The following is a 25,462-nucleotide window of genomic DNA, read 5'->3' as shown; positions in this document are numbered from 1 at the left end:
GTTAAGTCGAGTGAAATGATTAGTCCGATAACTGTATTTTGATACAGAATACCCAACTGACATCTTAAACTGCGCTAGGATGTCGGCGAATCACGAAATGATGTTCTTGCCCTTGATTTGAAAATTTTGTTTTCAGAAAAGGAGAACAATAGAATAAGGATTTGAAAGTGTGAGGGTTTTGAAAAGGGCATTAACACCGTTTTGTAATTCGTCGACGCAAGTTACAAATTAATGTCCAATTCGTGCAAAGTTATTTAAATGGAATGAATTAACCGTGTGAACGTCCCGATTAACCCGTTCGTGGAATTAATGCTTAAGGTTATTGCCGAATACTTTAATTGTGAAAACGATTCGTGATTCGGCGACCAACACGAATCCGTAAGGATCGAGGATATTTGGTCCAATGACCGAAACTACCCTCGTAACCGAATGGACCCGAATGAGTCAACGATACCCGAATCCATGCATGTTTTGTTTTGAAAAGACATGTAATCGATGTTTTAACATGGGAATCGTGGAAATATCGAAATTACACTTTCGTACAATCCGAGAAATGAATTAAACTCGAAATAAGGAAATCATTCTTGATCCAAAAAGGGCCAAGAAGCCCTCGACTTCACCTTGTCGAAGATGGCCGAATACTCTCATGGCTCGATTCAAATCACAAAGAATTTCCTTATCTTGGTTTAATCATTTTTCGCATGCTCAAACATCAAACATCATGAATAACACGTTTTGACAAAAGCCGGTATTACCATGATTTGATTAACTCATTTAAACATGCAAACATTCACAAACATGTTATTTAAGGAATCGATAAAATAATACCGGCTTCATGCATGCAAGAACAACAAAATAAACTCGGAAAATAACTTGGATCGGGCTAAGGAGACCAATCTTAACCCGAAAAGAGCAACTCAAGTCTCGGCCATCCCATTTAGAGACTTGGCCGTGAGCTCACTTGCCATTTCCAGGTCGGGATGGTCTTCCAAACAACAATCCAAACATTTTTCCGACATGCTAGCAAGTTATAAGGTAATACACATGCATAATATAACATAAAATTGCATAAAAGTTAAGTCTTGCAAGTTAAGTATGCATAAAATACCATAGTACTCCATAGCCATGCAAAAATATAAAAGCCCTAACTCCTCTAAGTCAAGAGTGATTTACCTAGCCTCGGGATACGAGGAAAGAGTCCAGGAAGTGTTCGAGAGTCGGGTGACTCGGTTGAACGCTTGGAAGGATGCTCGGGTGCAAAGGATGCACGTTCGGGGAGCTAGGTGCACAGGGAATGCGGCTGGAATGCACGGGAGGCGCGCGGCGTGCCCGGGCACGGGCAGGCGCGCGGCGTGCGCGGGGCGCGGGCAGGCGCGCGGGCGTGCGCGGGCGTGCGCGGGCCTGCGCTTTCTCGTCGGGGCCCGCATTGCGCGCTTTTGGATCGCGCGGCTTGGGAGTGTCCACCTTCCCGTGGGGACGCGTGACGGACACGCGTGAGAGAAGGAGTCGCCACTTATCATTTTACGACCCATAGGTCGAGGGCGGATAGGTTACCCGAGTCTAGGGGTATGGAACACCTAGTTTGTCGTTAAGGCATTGATCTGTGCGGAACCGGAAAATTCGTGTTCGGGGGTTCATGTTACGTGCGGGCCTATATCCCGCACGCCCTTTCAGTACTCTGGTTTGCTAGGCTTGCATTTTTGTTTTATTTACCGCATGAATTAGGCTGCACTCGGCTCACACGTTTTGACACCGTAACTTCGATGAATTAAACGATGTCGGTGGAGAAGCTGAGAGAGAAGTAAACCCGTGTCTCGGGGAATTGGTTCACAATCTTGCGTTACAGTTCATCAAACCATGGAGGTTGAATCCCTGCGTGAACCAGAACCGCGAGTTCTTGGATTTACTTGTATCTGGGCAAGCATTAGACCGATTCGATTAATTCGACTCTCGGACCGCTCGCTCACCGACTGGAATTCTTACAGAATAAATGTACAAAATAAAATCCTTACAATGCTCTCGAAAACAATAAATACAAATTACAAATGGCCGAATTCCAGTCGACTCGCGTTCGGTTATTATTCCACTCTAACTCACCGTGAGTTTAGGGAAAAAGACCGAAGAACTGAAATTCTATGGACGCTCTCACTGAATAGGGCGTTGGACCCTGTGAGTGTTGATTAGGGCGTTGAACCCTGTGCTCGATGATTAGGGTGTTGAACCCTAATATTATTCGGCCTAGGGATCAAGCTTGACCCGTATGACAAACAAGTGCGGAAAGATAACACGCAACATGTTAATAACAGACAAGGTGTTTTGTATTTACCGAATGTACGTGGATTAACAAGTTTATTAATCCAAAAGTGTTTTTGCAAGCAAATGCCATATGCTAAGCAATCAAACACGTGCCAATGTTTTAGTATTCTGCTTTTGTTGGAAATTTGGAAAAGAGAATCGAATATCATGTGTGTAGATTGCTTTTATAGTGATTCGGTGTTGTGACACTGAATTACCACTGAATTGATCCAAACTTGTATTTTGACTCTAGATTTGGAACCTAGAGTTCCGCATAACCATTTTCTAGGATTTGGTTAAGTCGAGTGAAACGATTAGTCCGATAACTGTATTTTGATACAGAATAACCAACTGACATCTTAAACTGCGCTAGGATGTCGGCGAATCACGAAATGATGTTCTTGCCCTTGATTTGAAAATTTGTTTTCAGAAAAGGAGAAAAACACAATAAGGATTTGAAAGTATGAGGGTTTTGAAAAGGGCATTAACACCGTTTTGTAATTCGTCGACGCGAGTTACAAATTAATGTCCAATTCATGCAAAGTTATTTAAATGGAATGAATTAACCGTGTGAACGTCCCGATTAACCCGTTCGTGGAATTAATGCTTAAGGTTATTGCCGAATACTTTAATTGTGAAAACGATTCGTGATTCGGCGACCAACACGAATCCGTAAGGATCGAGGATATTTGGTCCAATGACCGAAACTACACTCGTAACCGAATGGACCCGAATGAGTCAACGATACCCGAATCCATGCATGTTTTGTTTTGAAAAGACATGTAATCGATGTTTTAACATGGGAATCGTGGAAATATCGAAATTACACTTTCGTACAATCCGAGAAATGAATTAAACTCGAAATAAGGAAATCATTCTTGATCCAAAAAGGGCCAAGAAGCCCTCGGCTTCACCTTGTCAAAGATGGCCGAATACTCTCATGGCTCGATTCAAATCACAAAGAATTTCCTTGTCTTGGTTTAATCATTTTTCGCATGCTCAAACATCAAACATCATGAATAACACGTTTTGACAAAAGCCGGTATTACCATGATTTGATTAACTCATTTAAACATGCAAACATTCACAAACATGTTATTTAAGGAATCGATAAAATAATACCGGCTTCATGCATGCAAGAACAACAAAATAAACTCGGAAAATAACTTGGATCGGGCTAAGGAGACCAATCTTAACCCAAAAAGAGCAACTCAAGTCTCGGCCATCCCATTTAGAGACTTGGCCGTGAGCTCACTTGCCATTTCCGGGTCGGGATGGTCTTCCAAACAACAATCCAAACATTTTCCGACATGCTAGCAAGTTATAAGGTAATACACATGCATAATATAACATAAAATTGCATAAAAGTTAAGTCTTGCAAGTTAAGTATGCATAAAATACCATAGTACTCCATAGCCATGCAAAAATATAAAAAGCCCTAACTCCTCTAAGTCAAGAGTGATTTACCTAGCCTCGGGATACGAGGAAAGAGTCGGGGAAGTGTTCGAGAGTCGGGTGACTCGGTTGAACGCTTGGAAGGATGCTCGGGTGCAAAGGATGCACGTTCGGGGAGCTAGGTGCACGGGAATGCGGCTGGAATGCACGGGAGGGCGCGCGGCGTGCGCGGGGCACGGGCAGGCGCGCGGGCGGGCAGGCGTGCGCGCGGGGCGCGCGGCGTGCGCGGGGCGTGGGCAGGCGCGCGGGCGGGCGCGGGCGTTGCGCGTGGGCGGGCGCGGGCGTGTCAGCGCTCGTGCGCGGGCGTGCGCGCGGCTGGCGCTGGCGGGTCACTATTCACCCGAGAGTAGCAATTTCACCCGAAATGCACTATTTGACCTGAAACAATAATTTAAAGACTTCAAATGGAAAAACCAATTTCACCAATGAACTCCATGGGTCCAAAATGAGTGGGATATGAAGTTTGAGAAATTTTGAGCTTAAGTCGGGATGATGAACATCGGCTTCCGACTTAAGAACTCAAGGCTCTCTTTTGATCTTTTCGGTTTTCTTTTCTCTTCCTTCTAAGTGCTGAAGTTTTCTGGTTCTTGAGTGTTCTTGGCTATGGAGTTTGAGAGGATTTCTTGAAAGAGAAAGGTTGGAGAGAGTGTGTAAGAGGAGAAGTGATTATCTTAATCACTTTTGGGCCATTTATAGGCAAAGCTAATGACACAATTAGCAAAAGCAAGTGCTCTTAACCCCCATGCTTAGAAAATATCAAGCCTCATCCTCTTCCATTGCATTAATGAAGAAGAGATAAGACATTGATGAGCATTGATGAGCATTGATGGAGGCTTGAGTGTTGTCTTCAAACTCTTGGATATTTTCAAGCAAGAGTGCAAGTTGGCTTCTTGCATTGAAGAAGAAGAAGAAGCTTCTAGAGTAAAGGGTGACTCATCTTGAATAGCCCGTGGGTCCCACGACCGAAGAGGAGAAACCGGGAAAAAGCTCGGGTCTCGATTGATCGCGCATTCGAAGTTCGTGGTTTGAATTGAACGTCGAATTATCGATATACGCGAGGAAATGGATTTAATGAGTCCGAGATTGGCATTTTCCGTGAGAAATTGCCAAATGTCTGTATGAGGCTTGGAAGCCGGTTTTGCTCCTTTTATGCATTCAGAGCGAGGTTACCCACTTCTGACAGCATATCTTGTATCTGCATCCCACGTCGGTCATTTTGACATAAATTGTCAAATTACGTGGGCCCTTGTCCCTTAAGCCGGTAAATACAAATATGGAGCCGGAGATGTCCTAGGAGGCCGAAACTGGATTTCTCAGATTGCTTTCTGAGTTTCTTAGGCGATCCGGAAATTACTGCGATCTCTGTTTGCTGAGATTGGGCCTCTAAGGATATGAAAAGTGCATCTGAGACCCTTAAAGCACTGCTCGAGGGGTCTAGATGAGTTGTGTGATTCATTCCGACAATTCCACATTGAGCCTTGAGAAGGCTAGCATTGTGTAAGGTAAGCATCCGGCGTCAAGTTTCCCCAAAGAGGACCTCTGGATATGGATTTTCACTGAAAATGGCCTTTTGTGCCCCTCGGAGGTTACTCGGGAAACCGTGAAGGGTTTTGCTGTCTGTTTTGCCCAATTGCGAATGTCCGCTGGAGTTTTCAGGGCAATGTAGTGTGAACTTCGTTTGCCGTAATTCCATCAGACCAGTCTCCGGTTACGCTCTTCCGAAAAAGGGTATGCCCGTTTTGTCATTCGGAAGTCATTCAGAGTGTCTGTATGGCTTCTAAAAGACAATATGAAGCATTGCTCGTGCTCTGTATGATTGAGGGGCATGGCCGCATCTGATATTTGGAATTAACTTTTTTTCGAGAAACCGGCATTTTTGGATTTCCACTGAAAAGTTGTCTGTATACAGAAAGTTGTTCTGTATAGAGCAGATGATTTGCAAAATGCCTTTGGGGACACTTTTCATCTGTTTGGCATTGGAGTGGATTTTTGGGGTCCAATATTGGCTGTCTTCCGATGATCGAGCGAACTATCGGAAAATAGAACTGTCCGTGTGATATACTGAAAATGCCGGTTTTGGATATTGCTGAGCTCTCTAGTCACTCTATTACCCTTTGGTGACCCCTGGAGTCCTTCTGTCATATGCATGTGTCATTTGCCCGATTTTGCCGACTTGAGGATGAATAGTGATTTTCTGCTCTGTTAAGTCGTTTTTCTGTATTCTGCTCAGGTTGTGGCTTGGATCATTGCTGATATCATCGTTTGGAAAGGTGAGCCAAAATGGGGTGCTGACAACAGCGATCCCCGAACGCCTCAAGACATTCGGGGAACACTGAGAAAGCTCTGGTCACAAGTCCCTAGGTCTTCCCGGGGCAACGATCTTCGGTCAGAGACGACGAGCCAACGATCCCCCACGAGGCAAAAAGGGTCACCGAAACGAACATTAAGGTGCACAAAGAGCAATCGGGGACCGGGGACGCTCAACTCCACTCCGAATGTCCGAACAGGGCAAAACCGATTCTCGAGGCGCCGAGTCACCCGAACGTCCGTTCACACGACGTATGGCGATATTGGGCTCATTCAAATCCTCTTCGTTGAAGCATTCCAAATCTATAAATTAATCGGACATCGGAGACCGGACGCGCGTTCAATCAAGTCTCAAGCTTTTTCCGGCTTTTCTCTTATTCGAATGGGACCCACAGCTCATTCAAGCCAAGCCACCAAGCCGCGGCTCAACCCCAAGCCACGGCTCAATCTCCAAGCCGCGGCTAAAACCCAAAATTCGGTGGCTCCAAGCTTCAAGAAGCTCCCCCATCCACACATTTCAAATCCTTCTTACACCCATCACTTCCTATCACTTCCCCATCACCTCCCATCAACTTTCCCTTCTCTTCCTTTCCCCACACTCAACAAGACAACTTCCCCACCCTAATCTTCCCTCCAGAATTCGGAACCCCTAAGCTCCCCCCTCTAATTGCACTTAAACTCACTTATTTGGCTCATTAAGGCATCCTATAAGTGCCTAATTGCAAGACACTTTAATCACAACTCCTCTTGCACTCTCTCTCTAGCTTTCTCACTCAAAAACTCTCTCAAATTCCTCTCAAACTCCAACAATTCGTCCAGCTTTCCCTCAGCCCGAAACCAAGGCAAAATTGCCGGAAAACTCAACCGTTTTCCGGCGACCGCCACTCAACCCGAACCAAACTCAACCAAACTTCATATCCCACATGTTTTCGACCTCCCGAGTCCATTTCCGGTGTTAGTTTTGCGATTTGAAGCTCCCAGCAGCCCGAACCAGCTCTGTCCAGAAACGGGTTCCGTAGGTGTTTCTCGGCTTCCCGGGCTTCCTCGACATTTCCACTACCTCACGACTATGGCGAGTCATGCCATCATTTCCTAGGGGTTCCTCATGACCCTCACTCTCCCCCGTGACAAGGTGGTCGCGTGCCGAGAGCCGCTCAACCGCGCACCACCGCCATTTCTCTCCTTTCTCCCTTCACAGATTTTTTCCAGTTTTTACCGGTTGTTTTTGCATCTCTCAGGAAAATCGACATGTCTAATCTTCATGAAACCACTGTAGGAATGATCCTCAGTCAGTTAGGAGTCCAATGCCACCGACCTTGCACCAAAAGACCGCCGGGAGCCTCCCGTAGAGTCGTTTCTTCATCGGGTGCCAGTAGGGTCTGTTCCTCTGGTCGTCTTTTCTAACCCAAACTTCGCAGGAACGCACAGGTCAGCTCGGGTTGAATCTCGCTACGAGCCACCTATCACCGTGATCCTCAGCCAGTTAGGAGTCCAATGCCACCAACTTTGCATCAAAAGACCACCAGGAGCCTCTTGTGGAGCCGTTTCTTCATTGGGTGCCAGTCGGGTCTGTTTTGACCCGACTGGGTCTGTCCTTTTTTACTGACCCGACTTTGTTTTTGATTTCCAGAAAATCTACGCATACTCTCCTCCCGAAACCACCACAGGCGCGATCCTTTGTCTTTTGGGAATCCAACGCAACTGGCCCCGCACGAAAATTCCATCCCGATCAACCGATACGGCCCCGACAAGCCAGACTGCCAGTCGGGTCTGCCAGTCGACCCGACTGCTCCGATTCGGGTCTGTTCGTTCCAGCCGAGTCTCCCGACTCCCTTTGCCACTTCTCCGACTCTTTCCTTGTGTTCCGAGGCTAGGTAACACTCCTCTACGACTTAGAGAAGTTAGGATCTCCGATATTCTTTTGATATGAGGTGTTAAGGCGTTTAACAAGTTGAAATGCATGCAAGTTTACGTTCTTACCTACTCCCATGTAAATGTACGTCGTTTATCATGCTATACGTCGTATGAACACATGCATCATGACGGGAAAGAACTTAAATCGGGGTTGAAGAGGTCGCCTTGACCCGCGTGAGCCACGGAAAGTCACGGCCATTCCTCATGGGAGGGGGCCGAGAGTTTCTTTGGACCACACGGGTCCAAGGAATCCTCTTTCGCCTCGAAATAAGTCGGTTCTCGTATTTTCCATTTCGTCGTTGTATGAGTCGATGCCGTTTTATTGATTCCTTTAAATATTTTGTTTGTGCATGTTTGTATGCCCGTTTGCGTAATTATGATCATGGCGGCATCGATTTGGTTAAAACGTGCATTACTATCGTGCTTGACGTATTATGCATGCAAGATACAATCGGAATCGATGTAGGAGGCCCTCCATAACCCAAGTCGGGACATGGAGAGCTCTCGGCTCAACCTTTGGAGGAGGGGCCGAGTGCTATTTGACCCATCCCGGGCTTAGGATGGTCTCCTTCGTTGCTTCGGAATCGTCCCTTGGAATTGAGTGTACCCATATTTTGTGTTTCTATCGTCGATCATGTGCTAGCCGTCTCCTAGGAGAGTTAGTTTTAGAAGATTATCCGTCAAGTCCACAATTCCTCGATATAAGATCACTACCACTGAATAATTTCACAAATGGGAGAAACGGGATGCATCATTCGGTTAATTAAATCACTTGGATTAAATAATTGGACAAATTGAATATTAATTCGTAAACGTATCGATGGTTCATGGAACGGCGGAAATGCCCTTTTCCTTAAAAGCTCATAATTTCAAAACATCGAGACGTGTAACACGAATAGAATCGTGTCTAGCAAGTACTCGCGTACTATGACTCGAGTCCGGGCCCAATTTGAGGCGGCTCGAGTCGAGATGCGCGAGTCCTCTTTAGACCTCTTCGTGTCACACAATCTTTAATTTATATAAGAACATCACATGTTTTACCACTCAAGGGCATAGTCGTCATTCCGTGATTCATCGATATCCTAGGCTTTAGGGAGTCGGAAACACCTCGATCTATGGACAGAAAGGGGCGGCCCGTTCGGGTGCGAGTTTCATTCGTACTGCCCATTCCGTTCACTTTCGGTGTTTCTATCTTCCTATCGTAGATTCGGTGGTGAACCTTTTTATTTCAGTTGCAAAAGACGAAGAATCGGATTAATCATGTACTTGACTTAAACAAACATTAGATAATGGATAGGTGGAATATTAGATTCCAATCTAGAGTCAAGATACGAGTTTGGTTAATTCGGTGAAACCGCAGCGTCATCTCACTGAATAAGGATTCTAAAACAAATTCACACATGTAATCGGCTTAGAACCATATTCTAGCCCACCATCCATGTTTGCCTAGGTTAGATACATTGTTTGCTAACCAACCCCGGTTAATAACTGATTAAATCACATACATTCAGCTTAATACACCACTTGTCTGTATTCACCGACAATTGTCAGTAGTTGTCTGTATTGTGTCAGTTTTATCAGTTTTCTTCTGTTTTGTCTTTGCATATGATGATCTATTGCGGTTCGAGCTCGAGCCCATAGGTCACGTGTCGCACGGGGTCCAACACCCCAAATCACCGAACACGAGGTCCAACGCCTCTTAACTCACCGAGCGCGTGCAACCCGAGTGCGGAATGGGATCTAGCCTCGATTCACCGTCACACTCCGAATACGATCTATGTGGAAGGCGGATTTGGATTGAGCGCGTGAAACGGGGTTAGATATCACCCGGGAACTCGATCGATCCATTGGGTACAGTGAGAACCGATCGGTTCTCCCGAAAACCGTTGGATCGATCGGACCCGACCCCCGGCTCCTCGAGTCCGCGTTGCCTTAATTTGTTTATCGGTTATTCAAAATACTCAGTGAGCCAGAGCGGAATAATGGCCCAATGCAAACCGATCAGGATCCATTTACTTATTCAGTTATGTTTTTTTATTCGAGAGAACATTGTGAGGATTCTATTAGTATATTCACTCAGTCACTTGTAAGGGTCCCCGATCGGCGAGCAAGAGGTCCGAGTGACGAACCGGTCAAGTCGGTCTATTATCACCGAGAGATGAGTAAGCTAGAATACTTGCGGTTTCGGTTCGCGCAGGGAATCGACCATCATGGTTCGATGAACTGTAACGCTAAGATAGTGAACCGATACCTCGATGCACAACCCTACTCATCTTTCGGATTCTTGGTCCAACTTGATCAATTCATCGACTTTACGGTGTCAAAACGGGCGAGTCAAGTGCGACCCTAAATCACGCTGTAAATAAATAAAATGGCAAGCCTAGCAAGCTAGAGTACCGAAAGGGCGTGCGGGATATAGGCCCGCACGTAATAGAACCCTCGAATTCGAAATTTTCGGTTCCGTATGACCATTGCCTTAGCATTTAGGTGTACCCCATACTCCTAGACCCGGGTAACTTGCCGGCCCTCGACCTTCGGGTCGTAAAAAGGCAAGTGGCGACTCCTTCTCACGTGCGTCCGTCGCGCGCCCCCGGGAAGGTGGACACTCCCAAGCCGTGTTTGCTTAGGCGCGCGCATGCGTGCCCCGACGAGATGAAATTCGGGTGCGCACACCTATGCAACGCGGTTTGGGAGTGTCCACCTTCCCGGGGACGTGCGACGGACGCACGTGAGAAGGAGTCGCCACTTACTGTTTACGACCCGTAGGTCGAGGGCCGTTGAGTCGCCCGGGTCTAGGGGTACAGGGTACACCTAAATACTAAGGCAATGGTCATACGGAACCGAAAATTCCGAATTCGGGGGTTCTATTACGTGCGGGCCTATATTCCGCACGCCCTTTCGGTACTCTAGTTTTCTAGGCTTGCCGTTTTGTTTATTTACCGCGTGATTTAGGGTTGCACTTGACTCGCCTGTTTTGACACCATAAAGTCGATGAATTGATCAAGTCGGGCCAATAATCCGAAAGATGAGTAGGCTTGTGCGTTGAGGAATCGGTTCACTATCTTAGCGTTACAGTTCATCAAACCGTGATGGTCGATTCCCTGCGCGAATCGAAACCGAGAGTATTCGAGCTTACTCATCTCTTGGTGACGATAGACCAACTTAACCGGTTCGATACTCGGACCTCTCGCTCACCGATCGGGGATCCTTACAAATGGATGAATGAATGTACAAACAAATCCTCGCAATGTTCTCTCGAGTAATTACAAAATACAACCGAATAAGTAAATGAATCCCGATCGGTTTGCATTGGGCCAATATTCCGCTCCGGCTCACCGTGTGTTTTGAATAACCGATAAATAAATTAAGGCAACGCGGGCTCAAGGAGCCGGGGGTCGGGTCCGATCGAACCAACGGTCTGCCGGAGAACCGGTTGATTCCCACTGTAACCGTTGGACCGATCGAGCTCCCGGGTGATATCTAAACACGTTTCATACATCCAATCCAAATTGCCTTCCACATAGGCCATGTTTGGAGTATGATGATGAATCGAGGCTAGATCCCATTCCGCACTCGGGTTGCACGCGCTCAGTGAGTTGGAAGGCGTTGGACCTCGTGTTCGGTGGTTTGGGGCGTTGGACCCCGTGCAACACATAACCTATGGGCTCGGGCCCGAGCCGCAACAAATTAGCAAAGACAAATGGAAAACCGAAGAAAAATGATAAAACTAACGAAAACATACAATAACTGACAAATGCTGGTGAATACAGACAAGTGGTGTATTACGTCGAGTGTACATGATTTAATCAGTTATTAACCGGGGTTGATTAACAAACAATGCGTCTAACCTAGGCAAACATAGATGGGGGACTAGAATATGGTTCTAAGTCAATTACATGTGTGAATTTGTTTTAGAATTCTTATTCAGTGAGGTGACACTGCGGTTTCACCGAATTAGCCAAACTCGTGTTTTGACTCTAGATTGGAATCTAGTATTCCACCTATCCATTATCTAATGTTTGTTTAAGTCAAATATATAATTAATCCGGCTCTTCATATTTCGTAATTGAAATAAAATGTTCACCGTCGAATCCACGATAGGAAGATAGAAACACAAAAAATGAACGGAATGGGCCGTGCGAATGAAACTCGCACCCGAACGAGTTGCCCTTTCTCGCCCGTAGATCGAGGTGTTTCCAAATCCCTAACGCTTAGGATATCGGTGAATCACGGAATGACGGTTATGCCCTTAGATAATAAAATTGTGATGTTCGTATGCAAATTGAAGATCGCGTCACACGAAGGGGTCTAAAAAGGACTCGCGCGTCTCGATTCGAGCCGCCTCAAATTGGGCTCGGACTCAAGTCATAGCACGCGAGTACTCGCTAGATACCGATCCTATTCGTGTTACATGTCTCGGTGTTTTGAAATTGTGATCTTTTAATGAAAAGGGCATTCCCGCCGTTCCGTGAACAATCGATGCGTTTAAGAGTTAATAATTAATTTGTCCAATTATTTAGTCCAAGTGATTTAATTAGTCGAATGATACGTCCCGTATCTCCCATTCGTGAAATTATTCGATGACGGTGACCTTGTATTACGGGTATTATGGATTTAACTAGTGGTTGTCCGAAACCAACGTGCCTAACAAGTAATTAACATATAGACAGCAATTAAAAGGAAGCGTAATTGTGAACAATTCCAAGGATCAACTTCGGAATGATGAAGAGGCCAACCGGAACTCCAAAAGAGGTCACGAAGGAGTCGGCCATCCCCCCCAAGGATGATTGGCCGAATGCTCCTTGACCCGATTCGGGTCTCGGTGGATCTCTCACCTCATTCCTAATCGTTCCTTGCATACATCAAGCAACGTACACGTGAGAATAACACACATTTCACTAAATCAATATCAACAAGATCCCGATTTGCACAAATAAACACGTGAGGCACTCAAAGCACCATATTTGAGGAACCAACAAAACGACATTGACTCATTTAACGATAAACTCGGAAGTAAATCACGGGAAAAGCACTGCATCACGAAGCAAAGAGCCCCAAGGCTTCGGGTGGGTCAAGGGACCTCTTGGCCCCCTTGCAAGGAGGATGGCCGTGGGCCTCCCTTGACACGTCCGACCCCTTTGGGTCTTTTACACCTAGATCCCGAGCCTTTCTCGTCGTGCATGCATATCATAATCACGGTTAGAGATAATGAGGGGTAGGGATCAACAAACCTCGGGGCGAAAGAGCTTCCCGTGCGTCCGTGAGGGACAAGGGGACTCTCGGCCATCCCTTCGGGAGGCGTGGCCGTGAGTTCCCGTGACCCCTACGGACCACGAGGACCTCTTCAACCTCGAAATAGGTCATCTCCCATTACAGCATGCATGTTCATACGACGTTCGGGCGTAGCAAAGGAAATAAAAGAACGGGACTATGCATGGGTTGCATGGGAAATTCGGATCTAAAAGAAAAGAGTGACTTTCATGCTTTCGGGTCTTTTAATCACGTTAATACTTCAATACAAACAAGCATCGAGGATCCTAACTTCTCTAAGTTGTAGAGGGATGTTACCTAGCCTCGATGCATGAGGGAAAGAGTCAGGGAAGTGGCCTTGGGAGTCGCAAGACTCGGCTGGTCACGGCGGGCAGTGACGGGTACCCGAGAGCAGCGACCGTGGCAGCTTAGGAAAATCGAACTCGTCATGCTAGCTCCGACCATGGCACGGTGCAAGATCGGGCTCCTTGGACTCCTAAGAGACGGATCAAGGCGTTCGTGGATAGTCCGGAACGTGCCAAACCCTGGACAAGCCCGAAATAGTGAGAGAAAGCTCGGTAAAAGAAAATGGACCCGGTAAAGAAGAATCAGGTGGAACGGCGGTTGTGCATGGTGGTATGGCTCTCGGACCGTGACCACCTCTTCACGGGGAAGAGTGAGGGTTATAAGGGACCCTTTTAACGTGATGGCACGACTCGCCAAGGTCATGGGAGGAAATGGCACGCATAGAGGTCCTGGTGCACCCGGCTAGTGACTTTCAGGACCCGATGGTGCTTTCGGCTGAAACGTGGTGTTGGGGGCCTCAAATGAAAAATCTAAGCCCGGAAATGGACTTAGGGGGTGGGAAATATGTAGGCTAGGGAGTTTGGTGATTTTTTGCTTAAGTCGGGTCGGGTGGTTATCGGAATACTGGGTGGTTTTCCGTCGGTTTTGGCCGGTTTCGGCCTTGGGATGGGCTGTGCGAGGATGATGGAAAGGGCTGGAGGTTCAGAGCCTTTTAGAGAGAAGTTAGCTTGAGAGAGAGTGAGAATGAAGAAGTGATTAGAGTTAATGATGAATGGGAACTTATAGGAGTGACTAATGGTGTGATTAGGATGAGCTAAGTGTAGTTAGGGAAGCTTATGTGGGCTGCCGAAATTCCCAATGGGATTAGGGAGGGGAAAGTGTCACTTAGAGTGTGGGGAAAGGAAGGGAAAAGTGGATGAGAGGTGATGGATGGGTGATGTGTGTAAGAGATATTTGAAATTTGTGGTGGAGGGAATGGGAGAAGGGTTGAGCCGCCGGCCCTAAGGGATTTAGCCGTGGCTTGGGCGGTGGAGCCGTGGCTTGGGGATTGAGCCGTGGCCTGGGGTTGAGCCGTGGCTTGGAGGCTTGGCTTGGCTGAACTGTGGGTCCCATTCGACTAGGAGAAAAGCCGGGAGAAGCTCGAGACTTGATTGAACGTGCGTCCGATCCCCGATGTCCGATTAATTAATAGATTTGGAATGCTTGTACGAAGAGGATTTGAATGAGCGTAATATCGCCATATGTCATGTGAGCGAATATTCGGGTGACTCGGCACCTCGAGAGTCGGTTTTGCCCCGTTTGGATATTCAGAGTGGAGTTGAGTGTCCCCGTTCTCCAATTGCTCCTTTGTGCATCGTAGTGCTCGTCTCAGTGAGCCTTTTGTCCCGTGCGGGATCGTTGGCTCGTCGTCCCTGACCGAAGACCATTAGCCGGAGGAGACCTAGGGACTTGCGACCGGGGCTTTCTCAGTGTTTCCCGAATGTCTCGAGGTGTTCGGGGATCACTGTGATCTCTGTTTTCCATGAATGTGCCCCGAAGATTCGCCGGGAGGTGCTTATGACCACTGAAACGTCCCTCGGGAAGCCTGACTGATTCGCTTGGCTCGAGGCGAAATGATTTATTTGACCCTAAGAGTGGTAGGGAATGAGTGGCGTGGAGCCCGGACGTCAACTTTCCACCGAATGCGATCCCCGCATTGGATTCCCTCTGACAGGGGCCCCTTTTCCAGGTCCGGACTTACTCGGGAGACCAAGAGGAGCCTTGAAAGGCGATCCGGAACTTGTTCCATGGTCCTAGTGGTCCTTAGGTGCATGCGGACCCGTTTCCGGGTGCCGTTTACTTGTTAGTGGATCGGGCCCCTCGGAGCCCTGTTAGAGAAAAGGCGTCTGCGAGAGTTCGGGGGGTGCCCCGGCTTGAGTAGGACACCTCCGAAACGCGTCCGGACGTGTCATTGATCACTTTGGCACCGAGAGGGATTTTTAGAGTCCCATATTGGGCACCTTTCGATGCTTCGGTGACTCGGTGATGAATAGTGCCGCAGTGCCAGCTCCTGTTGTTTCAGGACTTGTCGTCTGTTTACCCTTTTGATTGCTCTCCCCCGTCTTCTTAGTGGACCATGCTCCTCTCTTGTATTTCATGGTTCCGTGCCCGCATGCTCGCCTCCGATTATCGGGTGATGAATAGTAATATGGGCTTTGGCCGGGGATTCTCGTGTAGGGAGTCGGTGGGCCAAAATGGAGTGCTGATAGACCTTGTCGTCCGAGTATGCTTCTCGGGCGAGAATATCTATGACGAACGGGGCAGGAGGTGCGTCAATCCCGGTGAACCCAACTGCAGCTTCCGCGGGGATGTACTCAATCACGAAGGGGGAGGGATTGCGTTGTTCGCTTTCGCCCTCTCCTAATGCGCATATGCTGATCATGTTGATGGAGGGCCCTTGGGCCGGTCCATGATTGGGGAGGGGATTAGCTTGTACATTCGGAGGTCTTACAGCATTGAACGAGAGCTCCTTTGCATCAATCATCTCTTGGATCCTCTCCCTTAATCTCTAACAAGTCTCTATGGTGTGCCCTGGTGCCCCCCGATGGTACTCACACTGTGTTCTTTGATCTTGGATGGTTGGGTCAAAGTTCGGACTAGGCGCTATTGTCCCGATCTTGTCGCTCGCCCGGAGTTGCCGATAAATGTGAGCAAGTGGAACAGGCAGAGACGAGTATTGTCTGCGTGGTCGCGGTTGCGCTGCACCGCCTTGTTGGCCTTGCGGGGGCGGGACTCGTTGCGTTGGCTGAGAGACTCTCGGAGCCGGGGGTTGGTATTGAGGGGCTTGGAGTGGAGTAGGGACATAATAGTGGACAACGAGCGATGGTACCGTAGATGGGGGTGGAGGCGGTAGTGCAGAGTAGTAGATCGGTTGGGTTGGGGGTTGAGGCAGATATTGAGGCGCATGCGGAGCATAGGAGGGGACCACGGCGGGTGCAAACATGAAATTCATCGAGTACTGTTGGGGCGCCAGATGTGCTGGGTTGACGGCGTTGACTGCTACCTCCTTCCCTCTTCTTTCGCTAGACGATGTCGTCACTGCGGAAGCTTTCTTCAAGCGTTCTTCTCCTTTATTGGTGGGGCCTTCCACTCTGCCAAGCTTAATGCCCAAGTCAAGCTTTTTCCCCGCCTCGAAGACATCGGAGAATGAAGAGGTGTGAGCCAACAAGTGCGAATAGTACACTCCTCTCAGGGTGGAATGGAACAACTGAATCTGTTGTACTTCGCTGATTGGGGGGATGTGCTTTGCCGCTTGGGCACGCCATTTGGTGGCGTATTCCTCGAATCTTTGGCCTTGCGCCATCTCTTTCATGCTTAATTCCAAAAGGGTCGGAGGCGTTTCCGCACAGTATTGGTATTGGTCGATGAACTTCCGGGAGAGGTCTGCCCACGTCGGAATATCCTCGGCCTTCAGTGACATGAACCAATCGAGAGAGGATCTCGACAGGCTGTCTTGAAATGAGTGGATGACGAATTCCTCGTAATCTCAATACTGCAGCATCTTCCCTTGGTAATGACGGAGATGGTGTCATGGATCTGTTGTGCCTTCGTAAGCCCTGAACTCCGGGATCTTGACTTTCGAGGGTAGCCGCATGCCGGGGAATAGACTACAGTCGCCGTAGCGCGCATCGGGTCGAGCCTCACTTGCTTGTAAGGCCCGTATTGTTTCTTCCATCCTCTTGAGCCTTCGCTCCTGCTCAGTGTCAGCCTCAGTGAAAAAGTGTGTTGGTGAGGCGAACAGGGCCGCGTGAGTTGGCGCTCATGGTTCGAGGAAAGTAGTGTTTATGGGCGGCGGTGCTTGGTAAGGGAAGCTAGTGTGAGGTTGTAGAGGTGGGTAGGAGGGAAGTTCTGCGGCTTGAGGGTGAGTCGGAGCAGGTGCGCTTGGCGCCGGAAAAACCATCGGCGGAGGGATGGTATAGACCGCAGCTGGGGCCGGCATGGAAACAGGTGACGGCGCGGACAGGACCTGATCCGAAGTGAGGAACGCCGCTGGTGGAAGAGGGATGGCTGCGGGGGCTGGTGGTGGTGGAAAGGGGATGGTAAATGGGTGGGCTGCGGCCGTGTGCGTCGTTGGCGGTGCGGGAGCATCAGTGTTTTTCGGAACTTGGGTTGGCGGAATCCAAGACGTTGGGTCGGCTGTTGGTCCTTGTCTCGAAGGTGGCGTAGAGCTTGAGGATGCGCAGTTCGGTCCTCTGAGTAGGGCGAACAGTTCCGCCATGTTGGTGGTCATGCTTGCAGCTAATTAGTTAACTGTGCCCTCAAGTGTTGCGATGCGGGCGTGGTCGTCGGAGGCGGACGACGTTAGTGAGACTCGCTGAAGAGGCGCCCCTGAAGACGTTGGGGGCGGGAGATGCGTCGAAGGGGTGCCTGAATACGCCGGAAGTACGCCTGCGGGAGTTGGAGGTGGCGGAGCATGTGTCGGGGGCGGTTGAGAATGAGCCGGGGCTGGTGGATTGACTTCCTCGGAGATATCGACGCGGTCTTCTTCCATCATCCTGACACGTTGACGAGTTGGGTATCGGTGTGACTCCAGTTGCTATCACCTAAATTCCAAGAGTGTGTAAGTGTGACGTCGACATTTTGAAACGATAAGTACGAAATAAATGATAGAACAAGATGTATGAGATGCATGAGTTTCGAAACGCTAATGTCATTTCATTGGTTTGATTCGAGTTCCATTGTTTTACAAAGTACAGCACACGGAAGAAAAAAGGAACATAAACATAAGCTGACACCCTTTGCGCTCGGTGGTCGGCCGAAAGCCGCGTAGGTCCGAGCGAGGGCAAAATGAGTGCGTCCGCTAATCCTAGGGATGGGGGCTCCGCGCGCCCTTGCCCGCGCTCGGTCTAACGTAGCGCTCAATCGGGCCATCTCCCAGTCTAGGGTTGCGATCCGGGTGCGTGCACGAGCTAGCTCCGTCTGGAGCTCCCTATAGTCTGCGACCTCCGCACGAGAGTCAACAAGCTCGCAACGGAGTCTATCTCGCTCCTCCCTGATGGAATGTAGTTCTGCGCGCATGGCCGCTTGGGTGGAGCTTTCAGCTTCTGGGGCGGATGTGGGTGTGGCTCGGGGGATCAGGACGGTCTGGGGCCGCTGCGGCGATGTCGATCCCTGCGAATAAAACTGAGCCACGTATGCTGACGTGGCAGAAAGTGCTTGCTCTTCGTCGGTGGGGTGCTCGGGGAAGTAGAGACGTTGTATAGTGCTAGCATCCCGCTGACGGTGAATCTCCCGGATCTGCAGGAATCTTGCGGGGGCCGTGGATGTGGAGTCGGCCCATTGGATGCGGTAGGGTAGGCGGTCTGCCTCGGCAGGAATGTCCTTTAGGCCGCCGAGTTGTCTGATTACCCGACCGGGGAATATGATTGTGCTTCCCAAGTGGCTGAGAAGAGGGACTCCCACCATTCCGGGACACCCTATGATCATGGGGCAGCCGGGATTCCAACGGGGGACCCATAAGAACCGCGCGGGTGTCAACTCGCGCCAAAAGTGCCTCCATTCTGAGAAGCTGCGCTCGGGAGGTGGAAAGACCGGCCCCAGGCGCTCAATCAGCGAACGCTCGTTCACAATGTAGGAGAAAGGATGTGATGAGCAGAAGGGGCGAATATGCGCGAGCAGCCAAATTTGTAAAAGGTGCGAGGATCCTCTCATCCTGTCGCGCTGAACCTCTCTGACATAGTCTAGAGACCGAACGGTCTCGACTAGTAAAGCCTCTGCGTAACTATGGCCTCCCACCGCTTGGAGGACGACTTGGGTTATAGCCCCGTCGACGAGGTTTGGCGCGTATGGGAACAGGAGGGTGCCGAAGATCAAGAGTAGGAATCTGTGACATGCGTCACGTTGGTAGGACTCCGTCGAGGGTGTCAGTGCACGAAGAAGCGTCCAGTCTGAAAGCCATGCGATTCTGACGCCGTGATCCCATCCTTGATGAAGTTCTTGGTGGACCTCTTGGACGGGTATGCCGAGGAGGGTGGAGAGTTGGCTTCGAATGACTGTGAACGGGTTGGGCACAAAGATGCCTTGGGTGGTGGGCGTGGGCCTCTGGATGAGTGACGTATACTCCTCAATTGTGGGTGCCAACTCTGTTCCCTGGAAGTTGAACACTGCGTGTTGGGGGTCCCAGAATTCGGTGGCGGTCCTTAGGAAGATCCAATCCACCGGAGTTTCGGTGAGCATAATCATGTCTCCGATGATGCCTTGAATGAAGGCGCGATCCACCGGGCGAAGTGTCCTCCAAATGCGCATGATTTCTTGCCTAGACGGCGTGATTGCTTCGAGCCTGAGGCCAGGAGCCGGGCGGTCCATCCTTACCTAAATGGAGGAGATGTCAACTCAACGTTTTAAGAATCAAACCAATGTAATGTCCTAAGTCGTTTTTTTTGGAAATAATGCATGCAGTGCGGAAAGATAAACTATAATCACGTTCTTTTACAGTATACATCACTCTTTCTCAAAGAAAACAACAAAAAAGCCCATCCTAAAAAAAACTACGGGCCGACTCAAACACTCGACTTTAGGGTTGGTTGGCGGTATGGAGGCAAAGATTGGTCCGGCATGACGGTCCCTGTGTATGCATGGTTTTTAGTGCTATTGGGAGAACCACTAACTAGGGATGGGGGCTCCCGATACAAGGGTGTGAATTCCTTCAAATCGAGAGAGGATCTTTGGGGGCCGGTTCGGTGGCATAGCCGACTCGATTCATTCCCTTACTCGGAACCTCTGACTAATCTAGCTTCCTATCTTTGGTGCCCGTGGGATTTCGGACAAGGTACCTAGAAACCCGCTAAAATGATGCGATGCAAATGCGTAAAGTAAATGCGAAAAATGAATGTGCTTAAAAATAAATGTACGGAAAGCGATAAATAAACATGCAAGCAAGCAAACAAAATCGAGCCCGAACCCTCTAGAAATCCCCAGTGGAGTTGCCAAGCTGTGCGCACCTGAATTTCATCTCGTCGGGGCACGCATGCGCGAAGCCTATGCAACGCGGCTTGGGAGTGTCCACCTTCTCGGGGACGCGCGACGGACGCACGTGAGAAGGAGTCGCCACTTACTGTTTACGACCCGTAGGTCGAGGGCCGTTGAGTCGCCCGGGTCTAGGGGTACAAGGTACACCTAAATGTTAAGGCAATGGTCATACGGAACCGGAAATTCCGAATTTGGGGGTTCTATTACGTGCGGGCCTATATCCCGCACGCCCTTTCGGTACTCTAGCTTGCTAGGCTTGCCATTTTGTTTATTTATCGCGTGATTTAGAGTTGCACTCGACTCGCCCGTTTTGACACCGTAAAGTCGATGAATTGATTGAGTTGGACCGAGAATCCGAAAGATGAGTAGGCTTGTGTGTCGAGGAATCGGTTCACTATCTTATCGTTACAGTTCATCGGACCGTGATGGTCGATTCCCTGCGCGAACCGAGACCACGATTATTCGAGCTTACTCATCCCTTGGCAACGATGGTTCAACTTAACCGATTCGACACTCGGACCTGTCGCTCGCCGATTGGGGATCCTTACAAGTGAAAGAGTGAATATACAAATAAAGTTCTCACAATGTTCTCTCGAATAATTACAAAGTATAACTAAATAAGTAAATGGATCCCGATCGGTTTACGTTGGGCCAATATTCCGCTCCGGCTCACTGTGTGTTTTGAATAACCGATAAATAAATTAAGGCAACGCGGGCTCAAGGAGCCGGGGGTCGGGTCCGATCGATCCAACGGTTTACAGGTGAATCGGTTGATTCCCACTGTAACCGTTGGACCGATCGAGCTCCCGGGTGATATCTAAACACGTTTCATACATCCAATCCAAATTGCCTTCCACATAGGTCATACTTGGAGTGAGACGATGACTCGAGGATAGATCCCATTCCGCACTCAGGTTGCACGCACTTAGTGAGTTAGGAGGCGTTGGAACTTGTGTTCGGTGATTTGGGGCGTTGGACCCCGTGCAACACGTAATCTATGGGCTCAGACCCGAACCGCAACAAATCAGCAGAAGCAAATGGAAAACAGAAGAAAACTGATAAAACTGATGAAAAATAGACAATAACTGACAAACATCGGTGAATACAAACAAGTGGTGTATTAAGTCGAATGTACGTGATTTAATTAGTTATTAATCGAGGTTGATTAACAAGCAATGTGTCTATCCTAGACAAACAAAGATGGTGGACTAGAATAGGGTTCTAAGCCAATTACGTGTGTAAATTTGTTTTAAGATTCTTATTCAGTGGGATGACACTGCGGTTTCACCGAATTAGCCAAACTCGTATTTTGACTCTAGATTGGAATCTATCATTCCGCCTATCCATTATCTAGTGTTTGATTATGCCAAATGTATGATTAATCCAGTTTTTCGTGTTTTGTAACTGAAATAAAATGCTCCCCACCGAATCTACGATAAAAAGAAAGAAACACCGAAAATGAACGAAATGGGCCGCGTGAATGAAACTCGCACCCGAACAGGTTGCCCTCTCTCGTTCATAGCTTTAGGTGTTTCCAACTCCCTAATGCCTATGGTATCGGTGAATCACGGAATGATGATTATGCCCTTGGGTAATAAAATTGCGATGTTCGTGTGCAAATTGAAGATCGTGTGACACGAAGGAGTCTAAGGAGGACTCGCGTGTCTCGACTCGAGCCGCCTCAAATCGGGCCCGGACTCGAGTCATGGCACGCGAGTACTCGTTAGACGTCGACTCTATTCGTGTTACACGTCTCGATGTTTTGAAATTGTGATCTTTTAAGGAAAAGGGCACTCCCACCGTTCCGTGAATCATCGATGCGTTTACTAATTAATAATCAATTTATCCAATTAGTTAGTCCAAGTGACTTAAATAACCAAATGATACGTCCCGTTTATCCCATTTGTAAAGTTATTCAATGGTAGTGATTCATGTAGTTATTAAGGTTTTGATGGAGGATTACCCAAAATTGACGTATCTATCATTTAATCATCATGTGAATAACAAAAAATATAAGACACGGATACAATCAATTCCGAGGGGCGATTCCGATCATATCTTGCATGCATAATACGTCTAAACACAAGAACAAAATCTATTTCAATAAAACAAAAGGAAATCGACGCCGTCAAGATCTCTGAACGCAAACGAACACACAAACAAGTACATATAACACCTAATATAAAGAAATCAACAAAAACGGCGTCGGCTCATACGATGGGAAAGCGTGAAACGCGGGAACCGGCTCATTTCGGAAAGGGAGAAACCACCTTGGACCCGTGTGGTCCAAGGGGACTCTCGGCCACATTTCTTCAAAGGTGGCCGTGAGTCCTCATGGCTCACACGGGTCAAGGGAGGTTCTCCGGTCCCGATCTAAGCTTATTCCCGCCATGCTAATATATCTCATGCAACGAACAATGATAATAACACGGGAACCGACAAGTTTTGGGGGAGAGGAGGCCGATCAAGCCTCGGAGGGGCCAAGAGAGCCCACGGGTCCCCTCCTTTGGACATAGGCCGTGGGCTCCCATGGTCCAACCGTGGCTTGAGTGTCTCCCTTACCTCGATTCTAGTCCTTTCCCCTCACGGCATAGACATTATATGGGCATATGAACGGGACATGATGGACGTGCGTGCATGAAAATGCATGGGAAACATGGATCCGAAGGAAAAACATGAACTTTCAAGCATTCCGCACCTTTAGACCATATAAACACTCATACAAGTAAGAATCGAGGATTCTAGCTTCTCTAAGTTATAAAGGGGTGTTACCTAGCCTCATTGCAAGAGGAAAAGAGTCGGGGAAGCGGCCGTGGGAGTCACAAGACTCGGCTAGAGGCTACGGGTGAGTAACCCGAGAAGAAGACAGCCGCGGCAGCTCGGGAAGAACGGGGTCGGCACGCTTGCTCCGGGCACGGCACGGTGCGATGTTGGGCTCGTTGGACTTCTAAGAGGCAGATCTAGACGTCCGTGGGCAGACCCGAACGAGCCAAGCCCTAGGTGAACCCGAAATAGTGAGAGAAAGTTCGGTGTGAAAGCAAATGACCCCGGTAAGAGAAGAAACGATGAAACGGTGGTTGTGCACGGTGGATTGACCCTCGGATAGTGACCAACTCTTCACGAGAGAGAGTGAGGGTTGTGAGGAACCCTTCGAACGTGACGGCACGACTCGGCAAGGTCGTGGAGCGAAATGGCACGCGTGGAGGGCTCGGTGTGCACCCGGTATCGGCTTAAAGACCCGATTCTTCGTGCGGGCAGAACGTGGTGAAGGAGGCTCCGAATGGCAAAACTAAGCCCGGAAATGGACTTAGGGGGTAGGAAATATGTAGGATAGGGAGTTTGGTGATTTTTGGTTTAAGTCGGGTCTGGTGGTCACCGGAATACCGGGTGGTTTTCCGGTGATTTTGGTCGGTTTTGGCCTTGGCACGGCTGAACGAAGGTATGGGAGTGGGCTGGAGTTTGGGAGAGTTCTTGAGAGAGATTGGCTTGAGAGAGAATGAGAATGAAGAAGTGATTAGAGTTAATGATGAATGGGAACTTATAGGCTAGGCTAATGGCTCGGTTAAGTGGAACTAATTGCGGTTTAGGGGGATAAGTAGGGGCTACCGAAATTGGAGGGAGGATTAGGGAGGGGTTTGTGTCATGTTGAGTGTGGGGAAAGGAAGAGGATGGTGATGGGAGGTGATAGATGTGAGAGGAATTTGAATTGTGTGGTGGAGGGAAGAGGAGAGCCCTTGGAGCCGCCGGCCATGGGTTTGAGCCGCGGCTAATTGCGGCCAAGCCGAGCTTGAGGGGTTGAGCCGTGGCTTGGGGTTGAGCCGCGGCTTGACGGCTTGGCTTGGCTGAGCTGTGGGTCCCATTCGATTAAGAGTAAAGCCGGAAAAAGCTTGAGACTCGATTGAATGCGCGTCCGATCTCCGATGCCCAATCAATTTATAGATTTGAAATGCTTGAACAAAGAGGATTTGAATGAGCCTAATATCGCCATACGTCGTGTGAACAAACGTTCGGGCGACTCGACGCTTCGAGAGTTGGTTTTGCCCTGTTCAGACATTCGGAGTGGAGTTGAGTGTCCCCGTTCCCCGATTGCTCTTTGCGCGTCTTAATGTTCGCTTCGGTGACCCTTTTGCCTCGCGAGAGATTGTTGGCTCGTCGTCCTCAACCGAAGACCGTTGGCTCGGGAAGACCTAGGGACTTGTGACCGGGGCTTTCTCAGTGTTCCCCGAATGTCTTGAGGTGTTCGGGGATCGCTGTGATCTCTGTTTTCTGTTAATGTGCCCCGAAGATTCATTCTGGAGGCGTTTGCTACCACTGAAACGTCCCTCGGGGAACCCTGTAGAGTTTCGAAAGGTCGTCTGAAGCTTGTTCCACGACCTCGGTGGTCCCTAGGTGTCTGTAGGCCCGTTTTGGGGTGCCATTTACTTGTCAGTGGAGCGGGCCCCGGGAGCCCTGTTAGAAAAGGGGTCCGTGAGAGATCGGAGGCGTCCCGGCTTAAGCGGTATGCCCCCAAAACGCGCCCGAACGTGTCGTTGGTCACTTTGGCACTAAGAGGGATTTTTAGAGTCCCATATTGGGCACCTTTCGGTGCTTCAGTGATTTGGTGATGAATAGTGCCATAGTGCCGGCTTCGCTGTTTTCGGGGTTCTTTGCCTTTATGTTCTTCTGGCTGCTCTCTTCTGCTTTTCTAATGGACCCAACTCTTCTCCTGTCATTCATGACTCTGTGACCGCACGTTCGCCTTCGATTGCCAGGTGATGAATAGTAACCCGGGCTTTGATCGGGGATTCTAGTGTAGGAAGCCGGTGGGCCAAAATGGGGTGCTGACAGCTTGCCCCTCTTTGGTTACATGCTCGGTTAGAGGATGTAGCCAAAGACCATAATAAGCACCCCCTTTTTGGTCCCGGCGACAGCTCTGATACCGTTCCCC

The 25,462-nt window shown here is 48.9% G+C and overlaps 1 protein-coding gene across 1 annotated transcript; it reads right to left on the bottom strand.

The window, feature by feature from the left end:
* Window positions 1-17,326: 17,326 nt before the first annotated feature.
* On the bottom strand, window positions 17,327-17,785 carry LOC116204229 (lysine-rich arabinogalactan protein 19-like). Its single transcript, XM_031536311.1, has one exon. The coding sequence runs from the start codon at window positions 17,783-17,785 to the stop codon at window positions 17,327-17,329; it is 459 nt and encodes a 152-aa protein (XP_031392171.1).
* Window positions 17,786-25,462: the final 7,677 nt, after the last annotated feature.

Source organism: Punica granatum, chromosome 4, assembly GCF_007655135.1.
Source record: "Punica granatum isolate Tunisia-2019 chromosome 4, ASM765513v2, whole genome shotgun sequence".
In the NCBI taxonomy this organism is placed as follows: Eukaryota; Viridiplantae; Streptophyta; class Magnoliopsida; order Myrtales; family Lythraceae; genus Punica; species Punica granatum.
This window is presented reverse-complemented; position numbering and strand designations above follow the sequence as displayed.